We start from the raw sequence: 12,723 nt of genomic DNA, 5'->3' as shown, positions 1-12,723 counted from the left end.
ATCTGCGTAAAGTGCTATCTTTTCAACAAGGGATCCCACTCGTACCCCCCTGACAGCCTCTGAGGACCACAGTGCAACAGCCAGGGCTCAACCATTAGGGAGAAGAGGGCAGGAGACAAAGGTCACACCTGTCGGGTGCCTCGCTCAACATGGAATGGAGAGGATAGTACCCTGCCTAGTTTAATCTGTGCTGTCGGCTTCCGATAAAGGATCTGTATCCATTTCCTGAATATGGGGCCAAAGCCATATAACTTGAGTTGCTCTTCCATGTAGGGCCAGGTGACAGAGTCAAATGCCTTTTCCAAGTCCAAGGCAACTAAAATTCTGGTACTCTGTTCAGGACCACAATTCTTAAGCATAAAATACTTAAATAAGACCACATATGAATCCCATAGGTAGAACACTAACTTTTTTTAAGAAGTGGATTTGAAGTGGATTATTCCTATTACTGGCCCCCCATGGTACTGCTTGCTGGTAAAGATTCAGTTTCCGGCCTTCTCCCTGCTCCTAGTCGTGACATTCCTACCAATGCCTTCCCCACCTACATTTTTTTATTTTCCACCTTGACTATTCTTTAAACCTGTTTCTCACTACACCACCAACCAAGATTAGTGATGGCCGAACGGTTCGCCCGGCGGTCGTTTCGCGGCGAATTTCCGACATTCGCGGTCCGCACGTTCGAACGCCTTTTTCCGTCGTTCGCCGCGGCGGACTTACGTGTTTAATGTATACAAGAACTTTAACCTTTGGTGACACGTTTATCATGTGATACAGGACAGCCAATTGAGACATGACAGCACATGGACACTTGTACATTCCCCCTAACCTATAAATACACCCGATCCGGTGGCCATTTTACATTCTTTCTTCTGTTAAGATAGGGACAGGTTCCTGTGTGGAGTAGGGAGAGATAAACCACTAGCTATTTGGTACACAAAAGTTCTTTTCAGGACTGGTATAGGTGTTAGGTGTTGATAGGTTTGCTGTGCTGCTGATTCTTGCAGCAGCCTGAGTGTCTTTTGTTAGTTTAGAGAAAGGGAAAGGACGGTGTATGCTACAGGGACAGCCAGATTAGTCTTTCATCATCATCATCATCATCATCATCATTAGCTGTTACTATCAAGGTCCACAAAAGAGCTGTTCCAGTAACCACTAATCGTTCTCTTTTTTTGCCAATTTGTATAGGGACAGGAAGGAAGCAGTGTTGTCAGGCAGTGAGGGTAATTTTAAAGACTTGCTGTTATTATTAGTTCCACAAAGGTTCTTTTCAGGACTGGTATCAGTGGTACAGTAATAGGCTTGTACATGTATAATATTCTTTCTTCCAAATATAGAAAGGATATTATACTTGACTGCTGCCCTTCTGCTGCAGTCTGCTAAACATTCACAACTCACTTGTTCCACAAAAGTTCTTATAAGGACTGGTAACTTGGTATAGGGTGCTACGGTACATAGGCTTGAGTGCGGTACAGTCTGCTGTTCTGTAAGGACCGCTATCGGTCCACAATAGATAGGGTTGACGTGCACCACTGCTGACCGCTGCCCTATACTGCAGCAGTCCTTCAGCGGTATAGGGACTGACGTACAGTCTGCTAATCACTAACACACAACCTGCTTGTTCCACAAAAGTTCTTATAAGGACTGGTAACTTGGTATAGGGTGCTACGGTACATAGGCTTGAGTGCGGTACAGTCTGCTGTTCTGTAAGGACCGCTATCGGTCCACAATAGATAGGGTTGACGTGCACCACTGCTGACCGCTGCCCTATACTGCAGCAGTCCTTCAGCGGTATAGGGACTGACGTACAGTCTGCTAAACACTAATACACAACCTGCTTGGTCCACAAAAGTTCTTATAAGGACTGGTAACTTGGTATAGGGTGCTACGGTACATAGGCTTGAGTGCGGTACAGTCTGCTGTTCTGTAAGGACCGCTATCGGTCCACAATAGATAGGGTTGACGTGCACCACTGCTGACCGCTCACCTATACTGCAGCAGTCCTTCAGCGGTATAGGGACTGACGTACAGTCTGCTAATCACTAACACACAACCTGCTTGTTCCACAAAAGTTCTTATAAGGACTGGTAACTTGGTATAGGGTGCTACGGTACATAGGCTTGAGTGCGGTACAGTCTGCTGTTCTGTAAGGACCGCTATCGGTCCACAATAGATAGGGTTGACGTGCACCACTGCTGACCGCTCACCTATACTGCAGCAGTCCTTCAGCGGTATAGGGACTGACGTACAGTCTGCTAAACACTAATACACAACCTGCTTGGTCCACAAAAGTTCTTATAAGGACTGGTAACTTGGTATAGGGTGCTACGGTACATAGGCTTGAGTGCGGTACAGTCTGCTGTTCTGTAAGGACCGCTATCGGTCCACAATAGATAGGGTTGACGTGCACCACTGCTGACCGCTGCCCTATACTGCAGCAGTCCTTCAGCGGTATAGGGACTGACGTACAGTCTGCTAATCACTAACACACAACCTGCTTGTTCCACAAAAGTTCTTATAAGGACTGGTAACTTGGTATAGGGTGCTACGGTACATAGGCTTGAGTGCGGTACAGTCTGCTGTTCTGTAAGGACCGCTATCGGTCCACAATAGATAGGGTTGACGTGCACCACTGCTGACCGCTGCCCTATACTGCAGCAGTCCTTCAGCGGTATAGGGACTGACGTACAGTCTGCTAAACACTAATACACAACCTGCTTGGTCCACAAAAGTTCTTATAAGGACTGGTAACTTGGTATAGGGTGCTACGGTACATAGGCTTGAGTGCGGTACAGTCTGCTGTTCTGTAAGGACCGCTATCGGTCCACAATAGATAGGGTTGACGTGCACCACTGCTGACCGCTCACCTATACTGCAGCAGTCCTTCAGCGGTATAGGGACTGACGTACAGTCTGCTAATCACTAACACACAACCTGCTTGTTCCACAAAAGTTCTTATAAGGACTGGTAACTTGGTATAGGGTGCTACGGTACATAGGCTTGAGTGCGGTACAGTCTGCTGTTCTGTAAGGACCGCTATCGGTCCACAATAGATAGGGTTGACGTGCACCACTGCTGACCGCTCACCTATACTGCAGCAGTCCTTCAGCGGTATAGGGACTGACGTACAGTCTGCTAAACACTAATACACAACCTGCTTGGTCCACAAAAGTTCTTATAAGGACTGGTAACTTGGTATAGGGTGCTACGGTACATAGGCTTGAGTGCGGTACAGTCTGCTGTTCTGTAAGGACCGCTATAGGTCCACAATAGATAGGGTTGACGTGCACCACTGCTGACCGCTCACCTATACTGCAGCAGTCCTTCAGCGGTATAGGGACTAAGAGTTTTGTCACAGGGTCATTTAAAAAATGACATGCAGAGGAAGAGGCAGGCCCTTCCGCAGGGGTGGTAGGGGTAGGGCAGGAGCAACAGGCTTGAGCCAAAGTGGGAAGTTGCAGAAGGTGCGTTCAATTACTTTAAAGGATGCACCAGACTTGGTTGAGTGGCTCGCTCAGCCTTACTCTTCTGCACCCTCCTCATCCTCTCGATCTGCACCCTCTTCTTCACTCTCTGCTATGTGCACCCCCAAAGACACTACCACCAACAACACGACCACCACCACCACCACCACATACCTTCCGCTTGAGTCACTGGAATTATTTTCCGATCCATATCAAGAGGACATTTCTGATGCGCAGCCACTCTTGGTATTGGATCAGGAAGAGGAGGTAGCAACAAGCGCTACTCAGCAGTCTGACGCCAGTACCCAGATCAGCCCAAGGAGGAGGTTGGTCCCCGGTGTTGCTGCCTACTCCGAGATCTCTACTTATAGCGGTGGGGAAGGTGACGTTGATGATGACGTGTCTAGTGATGTCACGTGGGTGCCCACAAGAGAGGAAGAGGAGGGGAGTTCAGAGGGAGATATGGACCAGCAGATAGGGAGGAGAAGCAGCAATGACTTACATTGCACAGCAGGGACAAAGCAGACTGCAAATGTATCAGGAGCGAGTCATCGACCATGTACGGTCACATCTGGCGCTCCCAGGACACCGGCACATGGCTCCGCAGTGTGGGCTTTTTTTAACGTGTCCGCTGCTGACAATAGCGTTGCCATCTGCAATCTTTGCAGTCAACGCGTTAGTCGCGGTAAGCCCAATACTCACCTAGGGACGACCGCCTTAAGAAGGCACATGAGCAGCCATCACCGAGCCCAGTGGGAGCAACGGAACACACAAAGCCACACTGCAGGCTCTCACCGTCCAGCCTCGTCTTCTACTTCTCCTTCTCCTCTCTCCTCACAATTGTCCTCCACTCCACCTTCCATCACGCCAAGCTCACATTTTTCTGCAAAAAGGCAGGCTTCCGTGGGCCTAATGTTTGAGCGTAAAAAAATGATGATGCCGGATAACCCTCTTGCCCAACGGTTGGCGGCTGGCTTGTCAGAACTCATAGCCCGCCAACTACTGCCATATAAACTGGTGGACTCGGAGGCCTTTCGCAAATTTGTGGCCATTGGAACACCACAATGGAAGGTCCCAGGAAGGAAGTATTTCTCAGAGAAGGGCATCCCAGAGCTATATGGCCATGTTCAGCGGCAAGTGAATGTATCTCTGGCACACAGTGTCGGTGCCAAGATACATCTGACCACAGACACGTGGTCTAGCAAACACGGGCAGGGAAGGTATATCAGTTTTACTGCCCACTGGGTGAACCTTCTGACGGCCGTCAAGCATGTAACCCGTGGCACCCGTGTAGATTTGGTTTTACCGCCACGGATTGCATGCAGGCCTGACTCTTCTTCTCCTCCTCCTACTCCATCCTCCTCCCTCTCCTCCTCAGCTGCCTCCTCCTTTTCCGCTGCTAGCGTCTCTTCCACTGCACCGCCCAAGCTCCCCAGAACCTATTCCACATGCCAGGTGAGACGTTGCCATGCCGTGCTGCGTCTGTTGTGCCTGGAAGCAAAGAGCCACACTGGCCCGGCACTCCTTTCAGCTTTGCGTTCACAGGCAGATGAGTGGCTAACACCGCTCAATTTGACAGTTGGTAAAGTGGTGTGTGACAACGGTGCCAATCTGCTTAGCGCATTGAAACAGGGCAAAATCACGCACGTGCCGTGCATGGCACACGTCTTAAACTTGGTCGTGCAGCGATTCCTTGTCAAATACCCTGGGGTCCAGGACATCTTGCGGCAGGCAAGGAAAATCTCGGCCCATTTCAGAAGATCTTACACGGCCATGGCTCGCCTTGCTGACATTCAGCGGCGACACCATCTGCCGGTCAGACGTCTTATTTGCGATTGCCCGACGCGATGGAACTCAACCTTCTATATGCTTGATAGGCTGCTCCAGCAGAAACGTGCAGTTAACGTCTACCTGTATGAACTCTGCGAAAGAAACGGTTCTGGGGAGCTGGGTTTTTTTTCACCGCGCCAGTGGCTGCTCATGCGCGACACATGCAGACTTCTGCGGCCATTTGAGGAGATCACCAAACTGGTCAGTCGCAGCCATGGCGCCATCAGTGACATGGTACCTTATGCCTTCTTTCTGGAGCGTGCATTGCGTCGTGTCATTGATCAGGCTGTGGAGGAGCAGGAGCGGGAAGATGAGGAAGTCGCAATGCTGGATGAATTCCCAGGGGGGGCTACTCTATCTGAGACAAGTCAACAACAGGAGTCTGATGAGGAGTCAGAGGAGGATGGTGCCGGGGCGGATGAGCAGGAGCAAGAAGAGCATGCTTTAAACCTTTCTGGGATCCCTGTTGTGCGAGGATGGGGAGAGGAGAATGAAGAGGACGACATTATCCTGGATGATGAGCAGGAGCCAGGCCACCACACCGCTTCCACTTTAGTGCAAATGGGGGCCTTCATGCTCCAGTGTTTTAATAGGGACCCCCGTATAAAAAGCATGAGGGTCAAGGACCAGTACTGGGTGGCAACGTACTTAGACCCCCGGTACAAACACAAAATGGCGGAAATGTTACCGCCGTCGCAGAGGGCTGTCAGAATGCAGCACTTCCAGGCCTTGCTTCGAGAAATGCTGCATTCTGCTTTTGCGTGCGCTGGCAGAGGAGCAATTCCCACTCCCAGAGAAGGATTTGCGGGTACCAATCCAACAGCGCCTGCAAGAAGAGGCCGGTTTGAAGATGTGTTGGTGACTTCGGATATGAGGTCATTCTTTCAGCCGACCCATCGACAGGTGTCATCCGGATCCAGCATCAGGGAACGCCTAGACCGTCAGGTGTCCGACTACATTGGGTTAACGGCCGATGTGGACGCTCTGAGGAGTGATGAACCCCTAGACTACTGGGTGGGCAGGCTTGACCTCTGGCCAGAGCTTGCCCAATTTGCAATCGAACTGTTGGCTTGCCCCTCATCCAGTGTCCTGTCCGAAAGGACGTTCAGCGCAGCAGGGGGGATTGTGACCGATAAGCGTACTCGCCTAGCTCACCACAGTGTTAACTACCTCACATTTCTAAAAATGAATGAGGCATGGATCTCGGAGGAATTCAACACATGTGACCAGTAGACCATGTATATGTCTATAAACTATTTTTTTAATCAAGCACACAGACCTTCTTAATTCATTTGGCTCACTTCCTTGACCCAAAAAAGCACACCGTACTATATGCCCCTACCCTCCTCTTTGAAGAGGTTGAGCGGTGTCATATTTCTACTGGGGCTGCTTATGATATCCCTGTGCTGTGCTGACTTCCTCCTGGGGGTTCTTATTATGAAGGGATCACACTATCCCTGTGCTGTGCTGACTTCCTCCTGGGGGTTCTTATTATGAGGGGATCACACCATCCCTGTGCTGTGCTGACTTCCTCCTGGGGCTGCTTACGGTGCTGCTGTCAGTGCTGTATGTCACGGTGCTGCTGTCAGCGCTGTATGTCACGGTGCTGCTGTCAGCGCTGTATGTCACGGTGCTGCTGTCAGCGCTGTATGTCACGGTGCTGCTGTCAGCGCTGTATGTCACGGTGCTGCTGTCAGCGCTGTATGTCACGGTGCTGCTGTCAGCGCTGTATGTCACGGTGCTGCTGTCAGCGCTGTATGTCACGGTGCTGCTGTCAGCGCTGTATGTCACGGTGCTGCTGTCAGCGCTGTATGTCACGGTGCTGCTGTCAGCGCTGTATGTCACGGTGCTGCTGTCAGCGCTGTATGTCACGGTGCTGCTGTCAGCGCTGTATGTCACGGTGCTGCTGTCAGTGCTCTGTATTACGGTGCTGCTGTCAGATGCCTCTATCACGGTGCATGTGTCATTCCGGTATGTCACGCTGCTGGTGATCATCTCCTGCACCCTCTTCTTTGCCTACCCTGGTCCCTGACCTTCCCTCTCCTCCATTGCCTTCATTAGCTCCATAGTCCTGAATTGTTAGAACAATTTCCCAAATAAAATAAAAATGCTTGTAGTTATCGATCCCAAATTCACCTCATACATGTATTATGTCATTGTCCAGATGGTGGGACTACGTTTTACCCCCTAATAATTACCACGTGGCCGCAAATTCGACATGAAGGTTTGCAAAGTTCGCCTCCCATTGAAGTCAATGGGGCCCGCGGCGAACGGTCGGTTTCGCGAACGTTTGGGTCCGTTCGCATTTCGCGTTCGCGAAACGTCCCGTCGGAAGTTCGTCCATCACTAACCAAGATCTACCATATGGCTCCTGCTCTATGGTCATGTGCTACGTAGCCCATTTCCATGGAAACAAGCAGAGCTGGACACAACCTTAACACCATCTTACTATTCCTACAGGCACTATTAGCTCCACCGCTGCACAGGAACCTCACTCTTCGGTATCAAAGAAAACCACTGTCAAACTCAACTACTACTAGTAAAGTAGGAAAAGCTATGTACTTAAGTGTTTATTACCCCAACATTTCATATTCCTGATATATGCCTGCTGTACCATGTACTTGTAAGAAAAATGATCCTGTTCTCTTTGTATTGCTTTCTGGAACTGGTGTTCCTGACAGTCCCTCTGCTTTCCTATTAAAAACTGACCACACTAAGCAGGAGAGCACAACATGGTCAGTTCTCTAGCCATGCTGGGAACTCAGCCTGCTCTCCTCCAATGATAAGACTTGTCCTGACACGCCCCTGCTGCACAGCATTGTACTGTTGCGTCTCCTCCCCACCAGCTTCTTATGCAGAACAGGGGGAACAGAGAGAATGGGATCACTTATAAAAAAAAAATGGGGAAAAAAGTATTTCTTTATCGTACATCATGGGACACAGAGCCACAGTAATTATGGTTATATGGCACCTTCAGGTGATGAATACTTGCACGCCCTAGACAGGAAGTTCAATTCCCCATATAACCCCTCCCCTTACTGGCAGTACCTCAGTTTTTTCGCCAGTGTCTTAGGTGTTGGTCACAAGTAAAGATGTGCTGGGCTGAGCCCCGCTGGAATATTCCTTTGCTGGGGCAAGCCATGCAACCAGATCCATTCAAAGTGTCTTTTCCAGGACAAATTCAATGGTACCCGGGCCTTGTGTCAGAAGAAATGAGGTTTTGCCTGTAATGCTTCTCTTTTTAGAGAGCTGGACCCTGGGATCCAGTATTTGTTTTTTTTCAGCCATATTCCTTGCAAGGTGCTTTACAGGCCCAGAAGTGTGGATTCCACAATAAAAAGGGGTCCCGGTTTCTGATGGTTTGATCGGGTCTGGTTTTACCAGAACCCTTCAGCTGGATAAGTTAAGGGAGATTCCTAAGGAATTTTTCGAATTCTTGTAGGTATTTATCCTTTAAAGTAAATGTTGTCATGCTTCTAGTCACCACCGGGGGGGCTGTCAAGAGCACTACCTGATTCCATGCTTGACAGTCTCGCATCTGTGTTGCAAGCTGCATGCTTCCTCCTTCCTCCAGCCCAAGCCCCAGGTAAGATGTAGGGAAGGGTTTTTTTTTCCTCTTGGGTTCCCCACCTGGACAACTTCACCCCAGGAGGCAGAGGGAGCGTGGCTCAGTCGGCAGGGTGCCGTGCCACTCCCACTGCCATTACAACGGGCCTCCATCCGGCGGCCCTCCTCCTCTCCTCCACCCCAGTCCTCCTCCACATGCGATCTGGTTGGATCGGAGCCTGCTACCCCAACGTTGGGGTATTCATCAATCAATTTATCTGACATCAGATCTGGATGTGTTGATGTTCGGTGCGATGGATCCAATTGTATTGATTATGCCTTTTATCAATACTCGTTTGTGAGTAACCATTTTGCTTTGTGTTCTGTTTTCAATAAAGCTCTATTTTATGGTAATGCACTAGGTCAGTGCGCCTTCCTTTTTTGTTTTGTTTTTCTCCAGTATTTGAATACCCAATATTCTAAGGAGGGCTGCAAGACCTTTTTGACACTACCATCTTAAACTGTCGGTATCACACTTTGAAGACCGAGACACCAGAGCGCAGGAGAAGTTGTCTTTTTCTTATAAGTAGAATCCTTGTCTTTCTGCAGATGGGGTTAGAGATGAAACTGACCTTGAGTACTATCAAGGGCCAAGTCTCTGCCTTATCGGTATTGTTTCAAAGTCCGCTTGCTTCGCATTCTTTGGTCCGAAGCTTTATACAGGGGGTAATGCGGCTTAATCCACCGGTTAGAGCACCCCTGAATCCTTGGGACTTGAATTTAGTTCTGTTGGCGTTACAGAAACAGCCTTTTGAGCCGATACGACATATTTCTTTGGTCCTTTTGACAAGGAAGCTAGTTTTTCTGGTAGCCATTTCTTCTGCAAGAAGTGTATCAGAGTTTATGGCTCTTTCTTGTAAAGAGCCATATTAAATCATTTACAAGGATAGAGTAGTATTGCGTCTCCATCCTAGCTTTCTGCCAAAAGTGGTTTCAGGTTTTCACCTAAACCAGGATTTTGTTTTAGCTTAATTTTTTCTAGAACCTCGTTCTAAGGAAGATAAGTCACTACATTCTTTGGATATAGTGAGAGCAGTCAAAATCTATTTGAAGGTGACTGCTCAGATTCGCAAAACAGATGTTTTGTTTGTGTTGCCTGAAGGTCTTAGGAAAGGACAGGCAGCATCGAAATCCATTATTGCCAAATGGATTCAGCAAGTAATTATTCAAACTTATGGCTTGAAGAGGAAAGTTCCACCTTTTCAAATCAAAGGGCACTCCACCAGGGCTGTTAATGCTTCATGGGCAGTGCATCACCAAGCCTCCATGGCTCCAATCTGCAAGGCCGCAACTTGGTGGATGTAAGAAGGCATGAGGATATCGCCTTGGGCACAGTGTACTGCAGGAGGCAGTATAGGTTCTCTGGTCTGATTGCACTCTACTTTTGTTTGTATCCCCTCCCCTCAGGTGGCATTGCTCTGAGACATCCCATACAGTAATTACTGTGGCTCTGTGTCCCGTGATGTCCAAGAAAAGGATTTTACAAATAAGCTGTTCCAAAAATCGTATTTTCTTTATTTTACCTTTAATATCCTTTTCTTGGAGTACATCGTGGGACACAGAAGTCCCTCCCCTCTTTGGCTACATATGTATTGCTTTGCTACAAAACTGAGCTACTCCCAGTAAGGGGAGGGGGGAGGGGTTATATGGGGAATTGAACTTCCTGTGTAGGGTGTGCCAGTGTCCATCACCTGAAAGTGCCATATAACCATACAGTAATTACAGTGGCTCTGTGTCCCGTGATGTACTCAAAGAAATTTTATTTATATTTATACACAAATGTTATAACCTATAACTATGTCAAGTTTTAGAAGGACAAGATATCCTCCACCCCCCCCCCCCCCAAGATAAAATTGGCAATAATATATGAAAGTAAACTGCATTTGGTCATACCTTTTATATATATATAACACACACACACACACACACACACACACACACACACACACACACACACACACACACACACACACACACACAATTGTCAAAAATATTGTGACATCTGCCTTTACATACACACAAAATTTAATGGCAACCCAGTCTTAGTCCTAGGAATCAATATTGAGTTGGTCCACCCTTTGCACTTATAACAGCTTCAACTCTTCTGGGAAGACTGTCCACAAGGTTTAGGAGTGGGTCTATGGGAATGTTTGACCATTCTTCCAGAAGCGCATTTGTAAGGTCAGGCACTGATGTTGGACGAGAAGGCCTGGCTCGCAGTCTCAGCTCTCATGCTTATAGCTTCAAAGGGTGGGCCAACTCAACATTGAACCCTTTGGCCTAAGACTGGGATGCCTTTAAACATCATGTACGTGTAAAGGCAGGTGTCCCAATACTTTTCTATATATATATATATATACTTATTAAATGCATTTTATATGCTCATGCAGTATTAAAGAGGTTTTGTTCACTTTCAGTAGAAGAGTCACCCATTACTTTACCTTGCAGTGTTAATGCTCCAACTCCATACCAAAGGCTGTTCAATAGAGTGAACTGATTCTGTTCACTGGCGGGTTCAGTCCATTCACAGGGACTTAACCTGAAACAACAAATCAAAATCATTGGTAGATCACCCAGCCCAGATATGTAATCTGAATATTATTTGCTATGTCTTGTGGGCAGCTCAACCTTAATCTGAAATTGTGGCGAAAATGACAAAACCAACAGGCAGCTGACAGCAAAAAGCAGCAAACAGCAAAAACTATTTTTACAAATTCTCCAAGACAAGAGACAACTCCACTCATTGCTCCCCTGAAAACTAACTGCAACACGAACAGTTCCCTTTACCCTACACTCACTCACTGTCGGTCCTTCAATCAATGAGCTCCCAGTCTCACTAGACCATTAGCCACTGGATCCCCTGAGCTCTTTCACTGTAGCACTCAGTATCTTCCTCAAGCGTGACCCCCCCCCCCCCCTTCCCTGCTGGGTCCCTGGCTTGGCACTCACAGATACGCTTCAAGCTTCACCCCTCCTAACATGTTAGGTCCCTGGCTTGGCACTCTAAAAGCGTCACCTCTGCTGTCCCGCCTGGTCCCTGACTTGGCACTTGCTGAAGTTTTCCAACTTCTTCACCGTCCCCGGCTGGCGAGCAGTCTCCTCTGGTACTGGCCTCAGCTTACTCACCATTACTTTTGGTTGGACTATAAGCTCGCAGTCCCAACCCTACGGTGCTTTCCTGCTTCTGGATAGGCCCTCAGACAGCCTAGCAGCCAGATGTCCCTGGGATAGGCCTTAGGTTTCTGGCCTAGCAGCCTGGGGCAATACAACACATGTCCAGCCAGACAGCTGTCCAGGTGGCACAGAACCCTGATCATCTGACTCCACCAAAGTAAATAGGTTTTCCCAGCAGGCCAAGGGACCCAAGAAAATCTCTGCCCCTTGGCTGAGACACCCTATTCATTCCTAATCTGTCCTTGCAATGGCCTTGTCTTATCTAATGTCACCAGATACCTGGCCATCTAGCGACAGAAGAGAGAAGTGCAGCTATTCCAGAGTTAGGGCGTAAACAATTGACCTAACAATTGGCCAAGGCAACAATCTCTTGGCAAATACATTTAATATCAACCCCGCTTGAACATCAGGGTGCTACATCAGTATTTGATCTCATTTTGTATGTATGGACTCTGCACATACTACTTCTCTTGTTCTATATGCTGGGTGTCATTCTCAGTATTTTTTCTCACCTAACCTGGAACTGATTATTCATTCGCTAATACTTCTATTTTTTAGTGTGCACTCATGAGTCCTGATATTATGCATATGGATTATTGGAAGTGCACTCGTTTTAAGGGAAAGATCTGAAATGAGGGGAAGCTCTGCTGAT

The 12,723-nt window shown here is 48.1% G+C and overlaps 1 protein-coding gene across 1 annotated transcript in view; it reads right to left on the bottom strand.

Moving 5' to 3' along the window:
• The window catches only part of LOC143934237 (putative glutamate receptor), a 92,631-nt gene that overhangs the window by 25,199 nt on the left and 54,709 nt on the right, over positions 1–12,723 (bottom strand). The window contains exon 7 of the mRNA XM_077457677.1: positions 11,339–11,436. Coding sequence (XP_077313803.1) covers positions 11,339–11,436 — 98 coding nt within the window. The remainder of the gene's footprint in view (positions 1–11,338; positions 11,437–12,723) is intronic.

The sequence above is a fragment of the Lithobates pipiens genome, unplaced genomic scaffold, assembly GCF_037356315.1.
Source record: "Lithobates pipiens isolate NorthernLeopardFrog02 unplaced genomic scaffold, aLitPip1_a1.2 Scaffold_27, whole genome shotgun sequence".
In the NCBI taxonomy this organism is placed as follows: domain Eukaryota; kingdom Metazoa; phylum Chordata; class Amphibia; order Anura; family Ranidae; genus Lithobates; species Lithobates pipiens.
Note: the sequence above shows the minus strand (reverse complement) of the source record. Positions and strands in the feature narration are given on the sequence as shown.